Source organism: Pan paniscus, chromosome 3, assembly GCF_029289425.2.
Source record: "Pan paniscus chromosome 3, NHGRI_mPanPan1-v2.0_pri, whole genome shotgun sequence".
NCBI classification, from domain to species: Eukaryota; Metazoa; Chordata; class Mammalia; order Primates; family Hominidae; genus Pan; species Pan paniscus.
In genome coordinates, this window is record NC_073252.2 from 85,342,993 (window position 1) to 85,365,399 (window position 22,407).

Genomic DNA, 22,407 nt, shown 5'->3' on the forward strand with positions numbered 1-22,407 from the left:
CCTGGTGGGTTTCATTAGTTCATTGCCAAGGGTTCTATTCATGTATACTGCCAAACTGATAACACAGTATTAGGTATTCTTAAAAGACATATAAACCTCTCCTTGAGGTTCCAAAACCCCTATCCAAATACACAAACCCCAAACTCATATTTCATGCAGAGCCTTGGCATGTTTTGGATTACAAAACCTCTTGCTTCATCACTCCATACCAATCCTCCTTGTAGTACCAAAGAGAGCGTCCCGATCTCTATAGTCTGGTTCTCAATCTTTCTTTTATTTTCTCCTAATTCTTCTTCCTCTGTTTATTCCAAACTCTTCCTGCCTAAAAGTTGTCTCTTTTGCTTTCAAATATTTTCAGATCTCTCCCATTATAAAAATATTCAACAAAATCATCCTGTCTTCCATATTTTACTGTCAAATTAGTCTACAGTGATTACCTCTGTTTTCTGGCTTCCCCTTTCCTTAAAAGAACAGAAATCTCTTGTCCTTTTACCTCTTTTACTCTCTACCTGGTGCAAAGTGCTATGACAGCTGCATATAAGGAGCAACAGGAGTTCACAGGAAGGGCAAATTACCCAGCCCTGAGAATGGAAGTGGGAGTTGAGCTATAAATGGGGCCCTGAGGATGACAGGAGTAAGCCAGTGATGAAGGAGATAAGAGTGTTCCATATACAGAAAACCAGGTATGCCAACACTAGGAGGTGAGGAATCATGGTGAGGTCAAGGAATAAGGAGTTCTGGCTGGGCACGGTGGCTCAGGCCTGTAATCCCAGCACTTTGGGAGCCTGAGGCAGGTGGATCACTTGAGGCCAGGAGTTCGAGACCAGCCTGGGCAACGCGGTGGAACCCCCGTCTCTACTAAAATACAAAAATTAGCCAGGCCTGGTGGTATGTGCCTGTAGTCCCAGCTACTCAGGAGGCTGAAGCACAAGAATCACTTGAATCTGGGAGTCGGAGGTTGCAGTGAACTGAGACTGTGTCACTGCACTCCAGCCTGACAGAGTGAGACCCTGTCTCAAAAAAACAAAAACAAAAAACAACAAAAATAAAAAAGAAGTTCTGTCTTGGAAACAGGGTGTGGGGTAGAGAGAAGTTAGATAACTTAGCAGAGGCTCAATCACTCAGAGCATAGGATCAGTAAGGGCTAGTGAAAGGTGTTGAACAGGGAACCCATACCATCAGATGCACACCCCAGAAATGCTGCAGTTTGGAGAATGCATTGAAGGGAGGACAAGAATAGATGGAGGGAGACCAGTTAGGAAGCTTTTCATTAATCTAGACCAGGCTGGGCACAGTGGCTCACGCCTGTAATCTCAGCAATTTGAAAGGCCAAGGTGGGTGGATCTCTTGAGCTCAGGAGCTCGAGACCAGCCTGGGAAACATAGGGAGACCCCCATCTTTACAAAAAATACAAAAAGTGGTTGGGCATGGTGGCACGTGCCTATAGTCCCAGCTACTTAGGAGGCTGAGGTGGGAGGATAGCTTGAGCCTAGAAAGTGGAGGTGGCAGTCAGCTGAGATTGCGCCACTGCACTCTAGGCCTGGGCCCAGGAGTGAGACCCTGTCTCAAAATCATCATCATCATCATCATCATCCTGTAGCCCAGAAGTCACAGTGGCCTGAATGAGGGTGGTGGCAAATGAGACATTAAGGAAACAGAATAATATGATATATAGGCCTTTATTTATTAAATATATAGAAAACACTTGGTTTGTTTCAGAGACTATTCCAGGTATTGGGGTAATACCAGTGAACAAAATAGATGAAAACAAATCTGTTCCCTTGGGAAACTAACACTCTAGGGGCAATGTAGACAATAAAGAAGATAAATAAACAAAATGTATAGAATGCTCTACAGTGATAAATGCCAAGGAAAAAAATAGAGAATAGAGGGAGAAATGGAATCTTGTAGGGTATGGCTGTGTGGGGTAGGGTTGCAGTTTTACGTATAGAGTAAGAAGACCTCAAAAGAAAGACCTAAGCAAACAGATTTAAAAGAAAGAAGGGGCTAGCTATGTAGATATCTGGAGGAAGAGCATCTAGAGAGAGTGAACAGTAATATACTAAGGCCTTGAAGTAGAAACATGCCTGGTGGGTTGAGGGAGCATCAAGGGGACCTATGTAGCTGGAGAGAATTGAATGAGGGTGAGGATAGTGCGACAGTTAGTTTTATGGGTCAACACGACTAGGCTATAGTCCCCAGTTATCCAATCAAACACTAATCTAGGTGTTGTTGTGAAGGTATTGTACATGCGGTTAACATCTATATTCAGTAGTATTTAAGTAAAGGAAATTATTCTTTATAATGTGGATGGGCCTTAACCAATTAGTTGGAAGGTTGTGAAAGCAAAACTGAGGTTTCCCTGAGTCAAAAGAGGTTCTGCTTCAACATTGCACCATCAGTTCCCACCTAAGAGTTTACAGCTTTCTAGGCTACCCTACAGATCTCAGACCTGCTAGCCTCCCACAATCACTTAAGCCAATTCCTCAATTTCTTGAAATACATCTCTCTCTCTCCGTGTGTGTGTGTGTGTGTGTGTGTGCTGTGTGTATATATAAATGTATGCATACACAATCTCCTACTGTTTCTCTGGAGAACCCTGATTTATACAGGTAGTAAGGTAGTGGGGTAATTGTAGGGACAAAAGGCTGGATTACATATCGCCTTGTAAAGTCATGGTAAGTACTTTAGCTTTAAGTTTTAGATGAGAAATTAATGGAGGATTTTGAGCCTGAAGCATGACACAATCTCAGATATCTTTTTTTAACTTTTATTTTTAGGTTCAGGAGTACATGTGCAGGTTTGTAATATAGGTAAATTGCATGTCTTGGGGGTTTGGTACACAGATTATTTTGCCACCCAGGTAATAAGCATAATACCCAATAGGTAGTTTTTCGATCGTCACCCTCCTACCACCCTCCGCCCTCAAGTAGGCCCCTGTGTCTGTTTTTCCCTTCTTTATGTCTATACGTACTTGATGTTTAGCTCCTATGTATAAGTGAGAACATGTGGTATTTGGTTTTCTGTTCCTGTGTTAGTTTGCTTAGGCTAATGGCCTCCAGCTCCATCCATGGTTTTGTTTTTTTTGTTTTTTTGAGATGGAGTCTCCCTCTGTTGCTCAGGCTGTCTAAGTGCAGTGGCTTGATCTTGGATCACTGCACTCCGCCTCCTGGGATCAAGCGATTCTCCTGCCTCAGTTTCTCGAGTAGCTGGGATTACAGGTGCTCGCCACCATGCCTGGATAATTTTTGTATTTTTAGTAGAGATGGGGTTTCATCATGTTGACCAGGCTCGTCTCGAACTCCTGACCTTGTGATTTGCCTGCCTCAGCCTCCCAAAGTGCTGGGATTACAGGTGTGAGCCACCGTGCCTGTCCTCCATATGAATTTTAAAATAGTTTTTTTTTCTAATTTTGTGAAGAATGTCATTGGTAGTTCGATAGGAATAGCATTACATCTATAAATTGCTTTGGGCAGTATGGCCATTTTAACAATATTGATTTCTTCCCACTCATGAACATGGAATATTTTTCCGTTTGTTTGTGTCATTTCTGATTTCTTTGAGCAGTGTTTGTAATTATCATTGTAGAGATCTTTCACTTTCCTAGCTAGTTTTATTCTTAGGTATTTTATTCTTTTCACAGCTATTGTGAATGGGATTGCTTCTTGATTTGGCTCTCAGCTTGGATGTTGTTTATGTATATGAATGCTACTGACTTTTGTACATTGATTTTGTATCCTGAAGCATTGCTAAAGTTGTTTATTAGATTGTATTACTCCATTTTCATACTGCTATAAAGAACCACCCAAGACTGGGCAATTTATAAAGAAAAAAGGTTTAGTTGACTCACAGTTCATCATGGCTGGGGAGGCCTGGGGAAACTTACAATCATGGTAGAAGGCAAAGGGGAAGCAAGGCACCTTCTTCACAAGGCAGCAGGAAGGAGAAGTGCCCAGCGAAGGGGGAAGTACCCCTTATAAAACCATCAGATCTCGTGAGAACTCACTATCATAACAGCATGGGAGAAACTGCCCCCGTTATTCAATTACCTCCACCTGGTCTCTCCCTTGACATGTGGGGATTACAATTCAACATGAGATTTGGGTGGGGACGCAAAGCCTAACCATATCACAGATCAAGGAGCTTTTGGGCAGAGATTATGGGATTTTCCTAGATATAGAATTGTATCTCACCTACAAACAGGCAGAGTTTGACTTCCTCTTTTCCTATATGGATGCCTTTTATTTCTTTCTCTTGCCTGGTTGCTCTGGCTAGGATTTCCAGTACTGTGTTGAACAGTTGTGAGAGAGGGCATTCTTGTTTTGTGCCAGTTTTCAAGGGGAATGCTTCCAGCTCTTGCCCATTCAGTATTACATTGGCTGTGGGTTTTTCATAGATGGCTCTATTATTTTGAAGTATGTTCCTTCAACGCCTAGTGTGTTGAGAGTTTTTAACCTGAAGAGATGTTGAATTTTATTGAAAGCCTTTTCTGCATTTATTGAGATGATCATGTGGTTTTTGTTTTTAGTTCTGTTTCTGTGATGAATCATATTTATTGATTTGCGTATGTTGAACCAACCTTATATCCCAGGTATAAAGCCTACTTGACTGTGGTGGATTAGGTTTTTGATGTGCTACTGAGTTCAGTTTGCTAGTATTTTGTTGAGGATTTTTACATCTATGTTCATTAAGGGTACTGGCCTGAAGTTTTCATTTTTGTGGTGTCTCTGCCAGGTTTTGGTATCAGGGTGATGCTGGCCTCATTGAATGAGTTAGGGAGGAGTCCCCCCTCCTCAATTTTTTGGAATAGTTTCAGTAGGAATGGTACCAGCTCTTAATATATCTGGCAGAATTTGGCTGTGATTCTGTCTGGTCCTGGGCTTATTCTTGTTGTTAGGCTTTTATTACTGATTCAATTTTGGAACTCCTTATTGGTCTGGTCAGGGATTCAATTTCTTCCTGGTTCAATCTTGGGAGGTTGTATTTCCAGGAATTTATCCATTTCTTGTAGGTTTTACAACTTCTGTACCTAGGAGTATTCATAGTAGTCTCTGAGGGTTTTTTGTTTTTCTGTATGGTTAGTGGTTACCCTTTGTCATCGCTGATTGTGTTTATTTGGATCTTCTCTTTTTTCATTAGTCTAGCTATGTGGTCTATCTATCTCATTTATTCTTTCAAAGAACCAATTCTTGGATTCGCTGATCTTTTGTATTTTTTTTTTTTTGCATCTCCATTTCCTTCCTTTCAGCTCTGATTTTGGTTATTTCTTGTATTCTGCTGGCTTTCGGGTTGGTTTGCCCTCATTTCTCTAGTTCCTCTACATGTGATGTTAGGTGGTTAATTTGAGGTCTTTCTAACTTTTTGATTGGGCATTTTGCACCATAAGCTTCCCTCTTGACATTGCTTTAGCTGTGTCCCAGAGATTCTGGTATTTTGTATCTCTGTTCTCATTAGTTTCAACGTATTTCTTGATTTCTGCTTTAATTTGATTGTTTACCAAATAGTCATTCAGGAGCAGTTTGTTCAATTTTCATGTAATGGTATGGTTTTGAACAATTTTCTTAGTATTGATTTCTATACTAATTGTGCTGTGGTTCAAGAATATGCTTGGTATGATTTCGTTTTTTTTTAATTTGCTGAGGATTGTTTTATGTCCAATTATGTGGTTTAGAGTATGTGCCATGTGCAAATAAGAATGTATATTCTATTGTTCGTGGGTGGAGAGTTCTGTAGGTATCTCTTAGGCCCATATGGTCAGTGTTGAGTTCAGCTCCTGAAAAATCTGTTAGTTTTCTGCCTCAATGATGTGTCTAATATTGTCAGTTGGGTGTTGACGTCTCCCACTGTTATTTTGTGGTTACCTAAGTCTTTTCATAGGTCTCCATAAACTTGTTTAATGAATCTGCATGTTGCTCCTGTGTTGGGAGGATATTTAGGATAGTTAGGTCTTCTTATTCCCATTACATAATGCCCTTCTTTGTCTTTTTTGGTCTTTGTTTGTTTAAAGTGTTTTGTCTGAAATTAGAAGAGCAACCCATGATTTTTTTTTGTTTGTTTTCCATTTGCTTGGTAGATTTTTCTCCATCCCTTTACTTTGAGCCTATGGGTGTCACTGCATGTGGGAAAGGTCTCTTGAAGACACTGTGTCATTGAGTCTTGCTTCTTTATCCAACTTCCCACTCCAGGCCTTTCAATTAGGGCATTTAGCCCATTTACATTCAAGTTTAATATTGATATGTGTGGATTTGATCCTGTCATTTTGTTGTTAACTGGTTATTTTGCAGACTTGCTTGTGCAGTTGCTTTGTAGAGTCAATGGTCTATGTACCTAAGTGTGATTTTGTAGTGGATGGTAATGATCTATCTTTTCCATATTTAGCACTCCCTTTAGGACCTCTTATAAGGCAGGCCTGGTGGTAATAAATTCCCTTAGCATTTGCTTGTCTGAAAAAGATCTTAATTCTCCTTCACTTATGAAGCTTAGTTTGGCTAGGTATAAAATTATTCGTTGGAATTTCTTTAAGAATGCTGAATATAGGCCCCCAATATCTTCTGGCTTGTAAGTTTTCTGCTGAAAAGTCCATTGTTAGCCTGATGAGGTTCCCTTTGTATGTGACCTGCCCCTTCTCTCTAGCTGCCTGGAAAGTTTTTTCTTTCATTTCAACCTTTGAGAATTGGATGATTATGTATCTTGGGGATAGTTACTCAGTCAGACAAAAATGAAAAAGATTAGGCTGGGCATGGTGGCTCACAACTGTAATCTCAGCACTTTGGGAGGATGAGGCAAGAGGATCACCTGAACCTAGGAGTTCAATACCAGCCTGGGCCGGGCACAGTGGCTCATGCCTGTAATCCCAGCACTTTGGGAGGTGGAGGCAGGCGGATCACAAGGTCAAGGGATAGGACCATCCTGGCCAACATGGTGAAACCCTGTCTCTACTAAAAATACAAAATTAGCTGGGTGTGGTGGCACACACCTGTAGTCCCAGCTACTCAGGAGGCTGAGGGAGGAGAATCCCTTCAACCTGGGAGGTGGAGGTTGCAGTGAGCTGAGATTGCGCCACTGCACTCCAGCCTGGTGACAGAGTGAGACTCCATCTCAAAAAATAAATAAATAAAAATAAAAATAAATAAAAGACCAGCCTGGGCAAGATGGTGAGACCTCATCTCAACCATAAAAAAAAAAATTAGCCAGGTATGGTGTTGTACACCTGTAGTTCCAGCTATCAATGAATCCCCTGGTTCAGGACCACAGAATATCATACTAGTTGGCAATGAGAAATCATTCCCCATTTACCTGAAGACAACCTAAAGCTCTTTTATTTTAGTATGTCTCTCAGAATTAGCTCTATTGATGACCGAGATGAATCTTCCCACCAAACTGCTGAGAAGTGAAATCAGAGTTAGGATAAACTTCATTCCAATAACATTGACAAGCTTTCAGACTTTGAGACTAATGTTGGAAAGCTTCTTTCTTCTTCTTCTTTTCTTCCTCTTCTTCTTCCCTTCTTCTTTTCTTCTTCTTCTCCTTCTCCCTATTCCTCCTCCTCCTTTCTTCTTCCTCTTCTTCTCTTCCCCTCCTCCTCCTCTTCCCCTTCCTCCTCTTCTTCTTATCAAAATTCAAAATCCCCATGATACTATAGTCATTCATCTTTTCTCCAGAGTAAGGGCTATAGACTCCAAGGTTCTTCTGGGTTTCTGCTACTACTGCTGTGTTCACAGCTAGTTCAATGCCTTCTAACAATGCCTTCTGCACAGGACTGCTGAAGGACTAAGTGGCAAACTGTGCCTGCCACATGGTTAACATTCAGTAAATGGGGCACACTACGATTTGCCCACATAACATCAAAAGAAGTAATGCTTATTTCTCATAATGGTTAACGCTAAAGTTCATCCAAATGTTAATTTATGACAAGTGTTCTAGGAGCCAAAATATGTTTATTAGGAAAAGTTGGCAGTATATTTGGGCCTTGATTATCTTACTAAAGTTTGCTAAAGGCTTTCTCCTAGTCTACTTCACTGGCAGGTGGCTAGCAGTCTGGAACAAGTATAATTTAAATAAAAGAATAAACAATTAAATCTATTTCAAAGTGAGTTAGAAGCTGAGTGTAACAGGCTCTCCACTTTCTAGTGTCATTTCTGTTACCAGGATAGGTGTTTTAATCTATAATTCTGTGGATATTCAACCCTAGAGTGCTAGTAGAGTATAGCTGATGTATGGAGTGGAATCTAAGTTATATTATTCAAATATAATGTTTGGGAGACAAGAATTTTTGACGCATATGTATTTACACTAACTCAATGCAAACTGTAGTCCAACAGCAATGCTATTTTGATTCTCTGAATTAGAAGAAGGTAATTGATGGGAAAGAGGGAGAAATTTACCATAGAAATGATGCTTTCTGAGAAATTATCTTATATGTTATAGAATCTGTAACATAACCTTCCTTAAACATATTACCAAATGATCCTTATAATTTGTGATGACACTGATGATATTACTTAACTTGTTGAATGGGCTAATTGATGTAAGTTAAGTGTTTAGGACAGTAACTGACATATGTTGCATAAATATTAGTTTCTGCTTAAAATCTGGATCAAAATCTTTCTCCAAAAATTTTCTGAACCTAAACGTAGCTCACTTGCTACATTTAACAGGATGTTAAAGGATTCTGCCTTATGTGTTTTCTGAATATGAACTGTCTGATAAAAGGATTAAAGTTCTCCATGTGTATGTGTTTGACATAGCCTTTTTTATTTATTTATTTTTGAGATGGAGTCTTGCTCTATTGCCCAAACTGGAGTGCAGTGGCACAATCTTGGCTCACTACAACCTCCGCCTCCAGGGTTCAAATGATTCTCCTGGCCCAACCTCCTGAGTAGCTGAGATTACAAGTGCCCACCACCACACCCAGCTAATTTTTTTTTTTTTTTTTTTTTTTTTGAGACAGAGTCTCCCTCTGTCTCCGGGCTGGAGTACAGTGGCACCATTTCGGCTCGCTGCAACCTCAACCTCCTGGGTTCAAGTGATTCTCCTGCCTCAGCCTCCCAAGTAGCTGGGACTACAGGCACCCGCCACCACACCCAGCTAATGTTTGTGGATTTTTAGTAGAAATGGGGTTTCACCATGTTGGCCAGGATGCTACTGCTCCAAAGAAGTGCTTCTCAAATTTTAGTATGCATACAAATCATCCACCCGCCTCGGCCTCTCAAAGTGCTGGGACTATAGGCATGAGCCACCGCGCCTGGCCTACACCCAGCTAATTTTTGTATTTTTAGTAGAGATGGGGTTTCACTATGTTGGCCAGGCTGGTCTCAAACTCCTGACCTCGTGATCCACCCACCTCGACCTCTCAAAGTGCTGGGATTGCAGGCGTGAGCCACTGTGACCAGCCGTGTTTGATATAGTCTTGAAAATATTTTTCTTTCGTAGAAGAAACCTAACAAACCTACTAAATTTTTAAATTTATAGATCTGATCTTATAGTCCCATCTCAATGAGCCTCACATCCAAGAAATTTCCAGTTTTTAAAAAAAGATTGCACAATTTATTTTCCTTTAATTTGAAGGTTAAGTCATGTTCTGTTTAAGACAAAAAGATGGAAACACCAAAAGTTTAAGTGTGATCTATTTATTATTGCTGCCATTTGTGGGTACATTCTCTCAATTCTCCTTAAATCCCAGTGATGCCTTTATACTTGCAACACGTGTATCCACCTCTAGCTTCCCTGTGCAGAAATGTTTGGCATTGGAATGTGAGGTATCTCTCAGGAAACAGAGTGGCAATGGGTAGGATGAAACCTACCCATTGAGAGTTCATGATATTCATTGTGAAATACCACTAGATATAGTCCTTCATTTTATTTAGAGAGCTTGAAGTTTCTGATTTTATGTAGAACAGAAAAAGAAACACAAATTATACAAAATTTAAGTGCAATCAAAAATAAAAATATATGTTAAATAAACGGTTATGGTACAAATTTTGCAAAGCCTTCAGGTGAGCCATAAATAATCTTGGAAATTATTTTAATAAAGTCATTTTGGTTCTTTTTCTTCATTTTCCTTAAAGTCGCCTCTAAAGGTATTTCTCTGTTTATATCATATGTAATCAGCTTTTGGCTAAAGAACAAGTGGTAGTAAATGAAGACTGCCAAAGCCTCAAAAATGATATTGAAGAAATGGGGATAATTAGAAAAAACAGAAGTTCAAACATTAAAATTCTGGCACTATTAGATGACATCAACCTAAACCTGGTAAATCAGTTTTCAGAAAACTAGGTGCTTATTGCGCTTTCATTTTATATCCAATAACTGCATCAAACTTAACACTGATTTTTCGTTTTAAAACTGCCAGGAAACGCTCAGGAAGGATCCTAAAAGAAAGATATATGCAAATAATTAGAAAATTAATATTAAGTGCATTTGTAGAATACCCTCTTTAGAAATACTTTTAAGTTATCATGTATCGTCATGTTCATGTTAAATAAGATTAAGCATCTTAAATCCGAGTCACTACTATATATTCTTTCCCATTAAATCTATTTCCTTTTCAAATGGAAAAGAAGGCTTAGCCTTTTTTACAGTAGAATAACCTGAAGTAGTCAGTTTTTGAAACAAAAGATCTGAGGGAGGAGGTATAAGAACTGAAGAGATGAGATACTAAAGACTTTACAAAAAGAAACCCGACATTAAAAAGGAAATGAGAATAGGAACTAATTTTGTACTTTATAATGCAGAATATTATTAAAATGTTCCACTAAGAGACTGGCGAAGTGGAACTGCTAAATAAAAATGCAGACAACGCTTTGGTTTTGAGCATAATGCTGAACCAATTATTTCACCTTTCAGTTTAAATTCCTCACATGTAAATGGAAAAATTAACATCTATCCCTCAGTGTTCTTTTGTGGAATCAATGTGTTACTATATTAAATAAAATGTCTTGGCCTGGCGTGGTGGCTCACGCCTGTAATCCCAGCACTTTGGGAGGCAGAGGCGGGTGGATCACGAGGTCAGGAGACCGAGATCATCCTGGCTAACACGGTGAAACCCTGTCTCTACTAAAAATACAAAAAATTAGCCAGGCATGGTGGCGGGTGCCTGTAGTCCCAGCTATTCAGGAGGCTAAGGCAGAAGAATTGCTTGAACCTGGGAGGTGGAGGTTGCAGTGAGCCCAGATCATGCCATTGCGCTCCAGCCTGGGCGACACAGCAAGACTCCGTCCCCCACAGCACCCCCCCAAAAAATGTCTTGAATAGTGACGGACACTAGCAGGTCTCATCTCTTTTCTCCAGACACTACACTTAGAATATGTAGGGACTTGTCACATTCCAGCGGGTCTGGGAGAAAACAAAACAGAATATGTAAATCAACATAATAATATACAGAAATCTGCCTAGATGGCATGAAAAGAGGGTTTGGAAATATGACACCAATGTGACCTCATAACAAGAATTAGGGCAATGATAATAATAATAGTAGTAGTTATAATAACAGTGGCATATAACATTTATTGAGTACTTACAATGTACTGAGTACTTTTTATTTTATTTATTTATTTTTGAGGTACGGTCTTGCTCTGTTGCTCAAGATGGAGTGCAGTGGCATGATCATGGCTCACTGCAGCCTCAACTTTCTGAGCTCAGGCAATTCTCCCACTTCAGCCTCCTGAGTAGCTGGTACTACAGGTGTGTTCCAACACGCCTGGCTAATGTTTTTGATTTCTAGTAGAGACAAGGTCTTATTACGTTGCCCAGGCTTGTCTTGAACTCTTGACCTCAAGCAATCCTCCTGCCTCAGCCTCTCAAAGTGCTGGGATTACAGGTGTGAGCCACCGTGCCCAGCCCTGAGTACTTTAAGAGCATTATTTTCTTTATTCGTCTCAGCCCTATAAAGTCCAATTGTTTTCTCCATGTTACAGATAAAGAAACTGAACTTCAGATAAGTTAAAAAACTAATCCATGTTCATGTTGCAAGCAAGTCACACAAACACAGCTTCATTCAACTCCAGAGCACAAACTTTGAGTCTTTATGTTTAAAGGTCTAGAAACTAGAATTAATTTATTCAATCAACAAACATTTTGGTGCCTCTAATGTGTCAGTCACTCTTCAAAATGCAGAGCATACAGTGATGAAAACTAGGCAAAATTCCTTCTTCTATAGGTTTATATTCTAAGGGGCTGCGATCACTGAGTGCATACTTACGTAACATGAAAAGTACAATGCCAGAAACATCACAGGCTTTAACTCGTCTACTCACCAAAGAGATCCCTGAGCTTTACTATCTAAACCTCCAAGGCATGTTCATCATAGTTTTTAGCAGAAGGGGCAAGAAAGCCTAACATATGTCATGCTTTTCATTTCTTGAGTTTTTTGCTCTTCGCATCAGTAATTCTCAAAATACAATCTCTGGACCACTGTCTGTGGCAGTTGCCTATTAAAATACAGATTTCCGGTCCAACTCAAACATCCATGTTAAAATCTTTAGAAGTGAGATCAAGGGATCTATTTTTAAATAGACTTCCCAAGTGATCCTGATATCCCACTGACTTGGAGAAGCCCAGTCTAGGACAGGCAGCAAGAGGCTTTTTCTCCCAGCTGTCCTAAGGCACCTCTCCCCTTTCCCCTCCTTATGTGGCCAGCCTCATTGCCACACAGCTTTCCCAGATGAGGAATGAAGCAGTGTGTTATGATGAGACATTCGTGAAACTAGTGGTTTCCAATCTTGGCTGGATAACTGAATCACCTAGAAAGTTATTTTATCTCTCAAAGCCCAGGCCACACTCCAAACCAAGTCAATCAGAATTTGGGGGAGTTGGTCTCAGGCAGCGCATTTTTTAAACCTCCCAGGTGAATTCCAGTGTGCACCATAGTTGAGAGCTACTGCTCCAAAGAAGTGCTTCTCAAATTTTAATATGCGTACAAATCATCTAGAACTTATTGAAATGCAAATTCTGACTCAAGAGATCAGGAGAGTCTATATTTCTAACAAACTTCCAGGTAATGTGTGTAGTCCAAGAACCACATTGGAAGAAGCAAGACTCAAGGATTTCTAAAATTATAAAAAAAAATTTAGCAATTCATATACTTCAGTATGATTTTGCACAAAACAAAAGCTCAATGATTATCTGTTGTATCTTTAAATAAATACCTAAAACCTAACTCTGGTCTCCTTTAATATCATTGTTCTATGATTCCATTATGTAAAGATGCTTAAAAACTATCCTTCTTCAGAGTCATTCATTTATAAGACAAGACTTGCAGAAATATACAAATTTCTTTCTTTACAAAAAGTAAAAATGTGTGGAAATTACTCAGTTCATTTACCCAAGAGCTGTATCAATCTTGCCTCAATGTTATTGAGCCTGTTATTTTTATTAAGTCAATTCCATTTAACTGTACTTTATCAACTGCCTGATTTAAATGTCAGCAAAAAATGCAATAGATAATTGTTATTTTACCTTTCATTTCTAAGGTTTCTTAACTGTCACTTACCTTTCCAATGTTGTTAAAAAAGCTATAGAAGATGGAATAAAAATCATCTTCTGCTCAGTCAGAATCCCATGCATCAGCCTGTTTACCACTTCCTCAGGTTCCAGAGTGGGTCCCAAACTGAAATCAGAGGCAGTCTTCAGAAACAAAATACTTCACCGAGGCTTCAGCTTTAGTTTGGTGCTAACCAACAGCTTTAGTATGGTACAGACACCATAACATAACTGATTTGTAGTGTCTAGCCTAGTATAGGTGCTCAGAAATGGTAGCTACTTTACCATTGATAATAATAATAACAATCATTCACTTAGTGCTTATCGTGTACCACACACTGTGCTAAACCTTCTACATAGGTTATTTCATTGACGTTTGACAATAACCTTATGAAGGCAATATTATAATTCCTATTCCACAAATAAGAATTATAGAAGTAACTAAGATTCAAATATAATTGAGCTAGATTAGGTCTGACAACTTTACTTTTAAACTTTAAGCAGTCTCGGGAAAAAAATCAGATACTATTATACAAGTTTTATTATATACTCAGTCTCCTTAGTGAACAATTCCTAAAGCATCAGAGGAATTAGAATATGACAGGTACGTGCCCACCTTTAGGCCCTTCATCTCCACATGATATGCTTATATTTATTAGGTCTTTGGTTTTTTTGGTTGTTGGTGTTTTTTTTTGGTTTGTTTGTTTGTTTTTTTGAGGCAGGGTCTCACTCTGTCACCCAGGCTGGAGTGCAGTGGTGAGATCTTGGCTCACTGCAACCTCCACCTACTGGGTTCAAGCGATTTTCCTGCCTTGGCCCCTCAAGTAGCTGGGACTACAGATGTACGCCACCACTCCAGGCTATTTTTTGTATTTTTCGTAGAGATAGGGTTTCACCATATTGCCCAGGCTGGTCTTGAACTCCTGGACTCAAGTGATCCGCCAGCCTCGGCCTCCCAAAGTGCTGGGATTGCAGGCAGGAGCCACTGCAATTAGGTTTTGGCTTTGTTACTTAGTTCCATGTTACATCTTTGTTGTGTAATCACTCAAGTATATGTACCACAGACTAGCAGGTGGCCCCCAAAAAGTGGGTTTTAGGCTGGGTGTGACGGTTCAGGCCTGTATCCCCATAATCCCAGCACTTTGGGAGGCTGAGGCGGGTGGAGTGCTTGAGCCCAGGACTTCGAGATCAGCCTAGCCATCATGGCAAAATCCTGTCTCTACAAAGAAATACAAAAGAAAATTAGGCAAGAGTGGTGGTGCACTCTTGTAGTGCTAGCTACTCAGGAGGCTGAGGCTAGAGGATCCTTTGAGCCTGGGAGGCTGAGGCTGCAGTGGGCCATGATTGTTCCACTGCATTCCAGCCTGGACAACAGAGCTAGACCCTGTCTCTAAATAAATAAATAGATAGATAAGTGGCTTAAAAAAATCAGTTACAGAAGTGCACTTAGAGAGGAGCTGCACAAGAGTTAGTACTGAGACTTTTTAACATTTTATTAATGACTTAGAAAAAATGATACATAATTAAATGTACTCATGAAATTTGCCATGCCACTCAACTATTTGGGTGGCTAACATTTTGGGGAGGCTTATTTTTAATGTGTGTGTCTAGTTAAAAGAAGTGAGACACCAGGCGTGGTGCTCAATGCCTGTAATCCCAGCACTTTGGGAAGCCGAGGCAAGCAGATCACTTGAGGTCAGGAGTTTGAGACCAGCCTGGCCAACATGATGAAACCCCATCTCTACTAAAAATACAAAATTAGCCAGGCATGATGGCAGGCACCTGTAATTCCAGCTACTCGAGAGGCTGAGGCAGGAGAATCACTAGAACCCGGGAGGCAGAGATTGTAGTGACCCAAGATCGTGCCACTGCACCCCAGCCTGGGCAACAAAGTGAAACTTCGCTGCAAAAAAAAAAAAAAAAAGAAGTGAGGCAAAAAGTACTGGATGTGCCAGGCAGAGTGACTCACGCCTGTAATCTTAGCAATTTGGGAGGGTTAGGCGGGAGGACCACTTGAGCCCAGGAGTTGGAAACCAGCCTAGGCAAGATGGTGAGATCTCGTCTCAAAAAAACAAAAACAAAAACAAAACTGGATGAAATTCTTTAGAAATAAATAAAGAATAATTCATTCAGAAAAAATATATATTTTGAAGTAAAACTGGGACAATTGAGAAGTATAATATTGTATTTAAAAGTGAGCATGATTATTGGATCCATGAAGGAGAGTAGAGCTTAAAAATATATAAGCTTTAATTCTCAGCACAGTTCATTCATTTATTAGAATATTGTGTTCACCATGGGACCTTGAAGCAATAGTATTACATATGAAAATCTTGGAGATTTGATAGGAGAGGAAATGTAATAATGAAATCGATGGCTTTTGGCCTAATGGAAGCAAAAAATCAAAGGCAACGGAAGCTTGCAGCATAAACAGGTAGGGGTATCAAGGAGGATGAATCCAGAAACTGAAGGATGCTATGCCTTGAAAAGCATTTAGAGGGAAATTCATTTTGTAGCACATTGCTACCAGACTTCAATATTCTCAAGCTCCATGAAAGCTTATAGACACCTGTGTAAATAGAGCACTCTCTCATCCACACTGTGGCCTTGCTAACCTACCTATCAAGCGGTGCTGCATTCACCAAACTTTTCTACTGTACCCGATTTCTTTACCTAAGGTTTTTAGCCCTTGTCAGATAACTTTTTATTGAAATAAATGACTGTTCAATATCATAATTTTAAAAGCCAAAAGAAAAGGCTTTCAGAAAAAACTCAATTTCTTAGCAAAATAGTATCTTAATCATTAAAATGTCAGTATGTGGAAACATTTTTTTTCCCAATACGCTAAAGTTAACGAGAGTTACAAATCCCATTAAACAAATGTTCTTAATGGATTTTGTAGAAACTATCCAAAAACACTTCAAGCCAAACTGCTGGGGTGGGAAAGGAGGGTGCATGTTGGGGTAGAGAAATACTGAGGGGGAAAGAGTATTTTCGTCTGAAGGATTGTATGTGATGACCTACTTTAACCACTTAAGTAATGAGTAATTTTGGGGAAAACATTTCAACTCTTTTTTTTTTTTTTTGAGACAGAGTCTCGCTCTGTCGCCCAGGCTGGAGTGCAGTGGCACGATCTCAGCTCACTGCAACCTCCGTCTCCCAGGCTCAAGCAATTCTCCTGCTTCAGCCTCCCAAGTAGCTGGGATTACAGGCATGTGCCACCACGCCTGGCTAATTTTTGTATTTTTAGTAGAGACGGGGTTTCACCATGTTAGCCAGGCTGGTCTCGAACTCCTGATCTCAGGTAATCTGCCTGTCTTGGCCTCCCAAAGTGCTGGGATTACAGGCGTGAGCCACTGTGCCTGGCCTCAACTCTTTAAATCTCAGGTTTTTGTTTTTGTTATTTCCTAATCTGAAAAATAAGGATAGTGCAGTGGTGCAGTGGCAAATGTTTAACCACTGGCTCTCTAGGAGACAAAAATCTCAGTTTAGTAGCATTTGTTGATTTCCACAGTGTAAATATTCCCACGACAACTAATTTTAAACTATCTACCTGACATCACTGAATGAGTACTACTATATAAGCCAGCACCAGCACTCCACTGGGAATGTGACGGTTAAATGGAAATGTATACATACAAGCACTTTATACAGTTACACTAGACAAATGTTACATGAGGCATTTTCTTATATAACATCTTTTTATGGTACTAGTCAATAAAACTAATATCTTTCTGTGACACACACATACAAACTCCTAAATTTTTAGAGAAAAAATAAATTGTGTTATATATATTACAGATGGGAAATTAGATGTTTTAAAACGATGTTCAACAGAAATAAATCTTGGCCGCCCCCAAAATGATCAGAACACTCAATTATACTTAATCTAATAAATTCAGGTTATGCGGCATTGTTTCTATCATTAGTTGGAAAGAGATAATTTATTTCAGGAAAAAAACATTTAACTAAAAATTGCTTGTGTAGCTAACAAGAGATCCCAAAATATTATACATGAAGCAAAACCTGTCAGAATTAAAGGGAGGGAGACATAAGACAGTTTCAACAATAATAGCCAGGGACTTTATTTTCCACTTTCAACAACATATTGAAGAACTAGACAGAAGACCAGCAGAAATAGAAGACTTGAATAACACTATAAATCAACTATACCTAACAGATACCTCACACCATCCCAACAACAGCAGAATACACATTATTCTCAAGAACACATGGAAAATTTTCTCCCAGGTAGACCATACATCAGACCACAAAGCAAATCTCAATATGTTTTAAAAGATTAAAATTATACAAACTATGTTCTCTGACTACAATGGAGTAAAATCAGAAAATAACAGAAGGAAAACTGGAAAACTCACAAATATACAGAAATTAAACAGTACCCCTAAATAAACAATGAGACAAATGAGAAACCACAAGAAATTAGAAAATACTTTGAGGTGAACATAAATGAGAACACAACATATCAAGATTTATGGGATGAGGTGAGCATAGTGGCTCAAGCCCATAATCCCAGCACTTTGGAGGCTGAGGCAGGAAGATTGCTTGAGCCCAGGAGTTTGAGACCAGCCTGGACAACAGAGTGAGACCCTGTCTCTACAAACAATTTTTAAAAATTAGCTGAGTGTGGTGGCACGCACCTGTAGTCCTAGATACTCAGGAGGCTGAGGCAGGAGGATCACTTGAGCCCAGGGAGGTAGAGGCTGCAGTGAGTTATGACTGCACCAACTGGCACTCCAGCCTGGGTGACAGAGTGAGATCCTATCTCAAAATAAATAAATAAATAAATAAAGACTCATGAGGTGCAGTGAAAGCAGTGCTCAGAGGCAAATTTATAGCTGCAAATGCCTGCATTAAAAAAGAAGAAGATCTCAAATCAGTAAAGTGAAATTCCACATTAAGAAACTATAGAAACAAAAAATAAAAACAAACCCAAAGCAAGCAGAAAAAAAAGATTGAAGCACAAATGAATGAATTAGATGACAGAAAAACTACAGAGAAAATCAATGAAACTTAAAATAGGTTCTTTAAAAAGATAAACAAAATTAGCAAACCTTTAGCTACACTGACCAAGGCAAAAAGAGAGAAGACTCAAACTACTAAAACCAGGAATGAAAGCAGGGACATTCCTGCTGACCTTACAGAAATAAATAAGATTATAATAGAATACTAGGACAATTGCATGCCAACAAATTAGAAACCTACATGAAATATACAAACTCTCAGGAATACACAAACTACCAAAACTGACTCAAGGAAAAACAGAAAATCTGAGATCTTTAATAAGAGATTGAATCAGCAATCAAGAAACTTCCAGGAACGAGGAGCCCAGGACTAGATGGCTTCATAATGAATTCTACCCAATGTTTAAAAAAGAATTAACACCAATCCTTCAAATTCTCCCAAAAAAATAGAAGAGGAGGAAATTCTTAATTCATTCTCTGAGTCCCGAATTACCCCGATACTAAAAACAGAGTAAGAGATCACATGAAAACTACTGACCAGTATCTCTTAGGAATATAGATGCAAAAATCCTCAACAAAAGATTGGCAAATTAAATCTAGCATTATATTAAAAGAACTACATACCATTATCCCAGGAATACAAAGTGGCTCACCATACACAAAACAGTGAAATATACCATTTTAATAAAATGAAGGGAAAAAACCTACACCATCATCTCAGTAGGCATCAAAAACGCATTTGACATGATACAACGTTCCTTCGTGATAAAAACACTCAACAAACTAGGAACAGAAGGGCATTTCTTCAACCTGTTTTATAAGCATTTGTGTAATGCAGTCTGATTTATATAATCAAAATGGAGTAGCAAAGATAGTAGGATTTATTAAATATAAAAGGATGGGCCAGGTGCGGTGGCTCACGACTGTAATTCCAACACTTTGGGAGGCCGAGGCAGGCGGATTGCTTGAGGTCAGAAGTTTGAGATCAGCCTGGCCCACATGGCAAAACCCCCGTCTCTACCAAAAATAGAAAAATTAGCTGGGCATGGTGGTGCGCACCTGTACTCCCAGCTACTTGGGAGGCTGAGGCAGGACAATCGCTTGAATCTGGGAGGTGGAGGCCGCAGTTAGCTGGATCATGCCACTGCACTCTAGCCTGGGCGACAGAGCGAGACCCTGTCTCAAACATAAATAATTAAATGAATGAAAATATTATTGTTGCCCATTTAATGATAAAAATATCATATTAATATAACATGGAAGTACTGTTTTTTTCCTATCATACTGGCAAAGATTAAAAGTGTGCTAAGTTGGGTGTGGCAGCTCATGCCTATAGCCCAGCTACTTGGGACGTTGAGGCAAGATCAGCCTGGGGAACAAAGCAAGACCTTGTCTCTAAATGAAAAAAAAAAAAATGTATATTTTTAAAAAATTTTAAAAACTATTTCTTGAAATTCAAGTTTATTTAACAAAAATAACTGAGCTTAAAAAAATAATTGGAACACCTGATTTACATTTAATTCCAATAAACCCAGATTATGCTGTATTATACCTTTATAGTAAACAGTTTCTTTGCAGTGTGTTAGCTGTATAAATATAAGAACCAATAAACTACATCTAAGATGTGCTCTCAAACAGAATTTAAGTTCCAACATTAATATGAAACAAAATATTTATAATTCAGCCATTTAGAGATTGGTTCAATTTTCTTTATTCAGAAAGGCCTCTGTAGCTTAACCTGAATCTCGGTTTTACTTATGGGCAAGTTATTTAATTTCTCTAAACCTCAGATCTCTCTCATCTACTGAAGAGGGACTAATAACATCTCCCCAAAAGTATTGTTGTGAGGTTTAAGAAAATGACATTTTATTTGGTGTCTGAAATGTAAACAGGTATTTAACGAGGAACACGTTCTCTCTTCTAATTAGAAGTAATAAGTTTCTATATTAAAACCAGCTTCATCTTTGGGGTCTACTTTAGTACCAGCTTAGCCTCAAAGAGGTTCATATGTCAGGACCAATCTTCTAGGCCCTTCCTTAGCCAGGTTTATATTCAGCCTAGAATCATCTTAGCCTCTGTTCACACTTTTCCTCCAGAGTGGGCTTCCTAATTCTTTTTTAATGGCACTAGTAAGTTTTGTCAGGAGAGGGTGCTGGAGCCCACATTAAGGTCAGCTCTGTGCGGCCTTGTTGGGGGCAAGGTTAAAAAATTCAATTATAACTTTTGAAAATAGGATGTCTGTTTTTAACTACTGAAAGACAATATGACTTAAAAACTTGACTCAAATATGTTATTTTAGTATCCACATACTGAAAAAGAAATTGAGGAAACTGGCAAGTTTTATCTTCAACATCTGCTTTCAGTTTTAGTGAAGCTTATCCTCACTACTTTCATTCCTCAGATCCATTTCCCAACCTTAAAAACATATCTGTCCCTTCTCTTCTCTCTTCAGACTCCAATTAGGGTTCTCTTGTTTAATATTGACAAATTTAAACATTGACCTCTAAAATAAACACTCTTACTTTTGTTTTCTAACAAAAATTGTGTATTAAAAATAGATTTTAAAGCCTATTTGATAGATTCTTGGGGGCTTGAGATCTTTGGACAGCTCCCAAATTTCTGTTTAACATTGGCTTTCTGTTCTGCTTCCCTGTGGGATGACTTAAGTGTATTTAAAATAGAACCTGGGGGCCATGGATCAGCTGTCAAGAGTTCGAGACCAGCCTGACCAATATGGTGAAACTGTCTCTACTAAAAAAATAATAATAATAATAAAATAGAACTGTTAGGCCAGGCATGGTGACTCATGCCTGTAATCCCAGCACTTTGAGAGGCTGAAGTTGGGAGAATGACTTGAGCCCAGGAGTTCAATTGAGTTCAAGGGGCCCTTGAGCCCAGCCTGTGCAACATAGGGAGACCCTGTCTCTACAAAAACTTTAGAAGTTAGCCAGGTGTGGGGACACGTGCCTGTATGGTCCCAGGGACTGGGGAGGCTGAGGTGGGAAAATAGGTTGAGCCCAGGAGGTCAAGGCTGCAGCGAGCTGTGATTGTGCCACTGCATCCAGCCTGGGTGACAGAGCAAATCCTTGTCTCAAAAAAAATTTAAAAAAAAAAAAAGGAAAAAAATTAGAATCTGTTAACCCTTCAAGTGGCCACACTGAATATTTTTCGTTAATTTTAAATACATTTTCAACAAAGGCAGCTGAATTGGGGGAAATATGGGGAAGTTTGAGGGGGCAGAATAAAACTTAAAAATTGAATCTTGGCTGGATGCAATGACTCATGCTTATAATCTTGGCACTTTGGGAGGTGAAGTGGAGGTGGGAGAATTGCTCAAGGCCAATTTGAGACCAGCCTGGGCAAACAGCAAAATCCTGGCTCTCAAAAAAAAAAAAAAAAAAAAATTAGCTGGGCATGATGGCACACACACTGTAGTCCTACTCAGGAGGCTGAGGTGGAGGGTTGCTTGAGCCCAGTTCAAGGTTACAGTGAGCCATGATCACACCACTGCACTTCAGCCTAAATGAGACCCTGTCTCAAAAACAAAACAAAACCAAGCAAAATTGAATCTCATCATTACAATAAAATTGAGAATCCAAAAGTCTATCCAAGTAAGCATGTGAACTTATAATATGAATTTAATATCAGTGAGGAAAATGATGTATTATTTAATAAATAGTACAGAAAACTCATTAACTATTTGGAAAAAACAAACTATACTGTGACCTTACTTCTTAAATCAAAATAAATTTGGGTGGGGCAATGATTTAAATATGAAAAATGCAACCATAAAATATATGCTAGAAAAAATATGGGTAAATATTTTCAAAAACTTGGAATGAGAAAGACCTTTCTAAACACCTCACAGAACCTAAAGTCCATGAGAAAAAAATCCCTAAGAAAATTTTAATGTAAAACTAAATGAAAATAGGCTTAAAAGCAA

At 39.1% G+C, this 22,407-nt stretch overlaps 1 protein-coding gene across 1 annotated transcript in view; it reads right to left on the minus strand.

Moving 5' to 3' along the window:
* Positions 1-9,613: 9,613 nt before the first annotated feature.
* Positions 9,614-22,407, minus strand: part of HSD17B11 (hydroxysteroid 17-beta dehydrogenase 11) — a 48,876-nt gene continuing 36,082 nt past the window's right edge. Inside the window, exons 6-7 of the mRNA XM_003811256.5 lie at positions 13,490-13,606; positions 9,614-10,370 (exon numbers count right to left, since the gene is read on the minus strand). Coding sequence (XP_003811304.1) covers positions 10,280-10,370; positions 13,490-13,606 — 208 coding nt within the window. The 3' untranslated portion in view covers positions 9,614-10,279. The remainder of the gene's footprint in view (positions 10,371-13,489; positions 13,607-22,407) is intronic.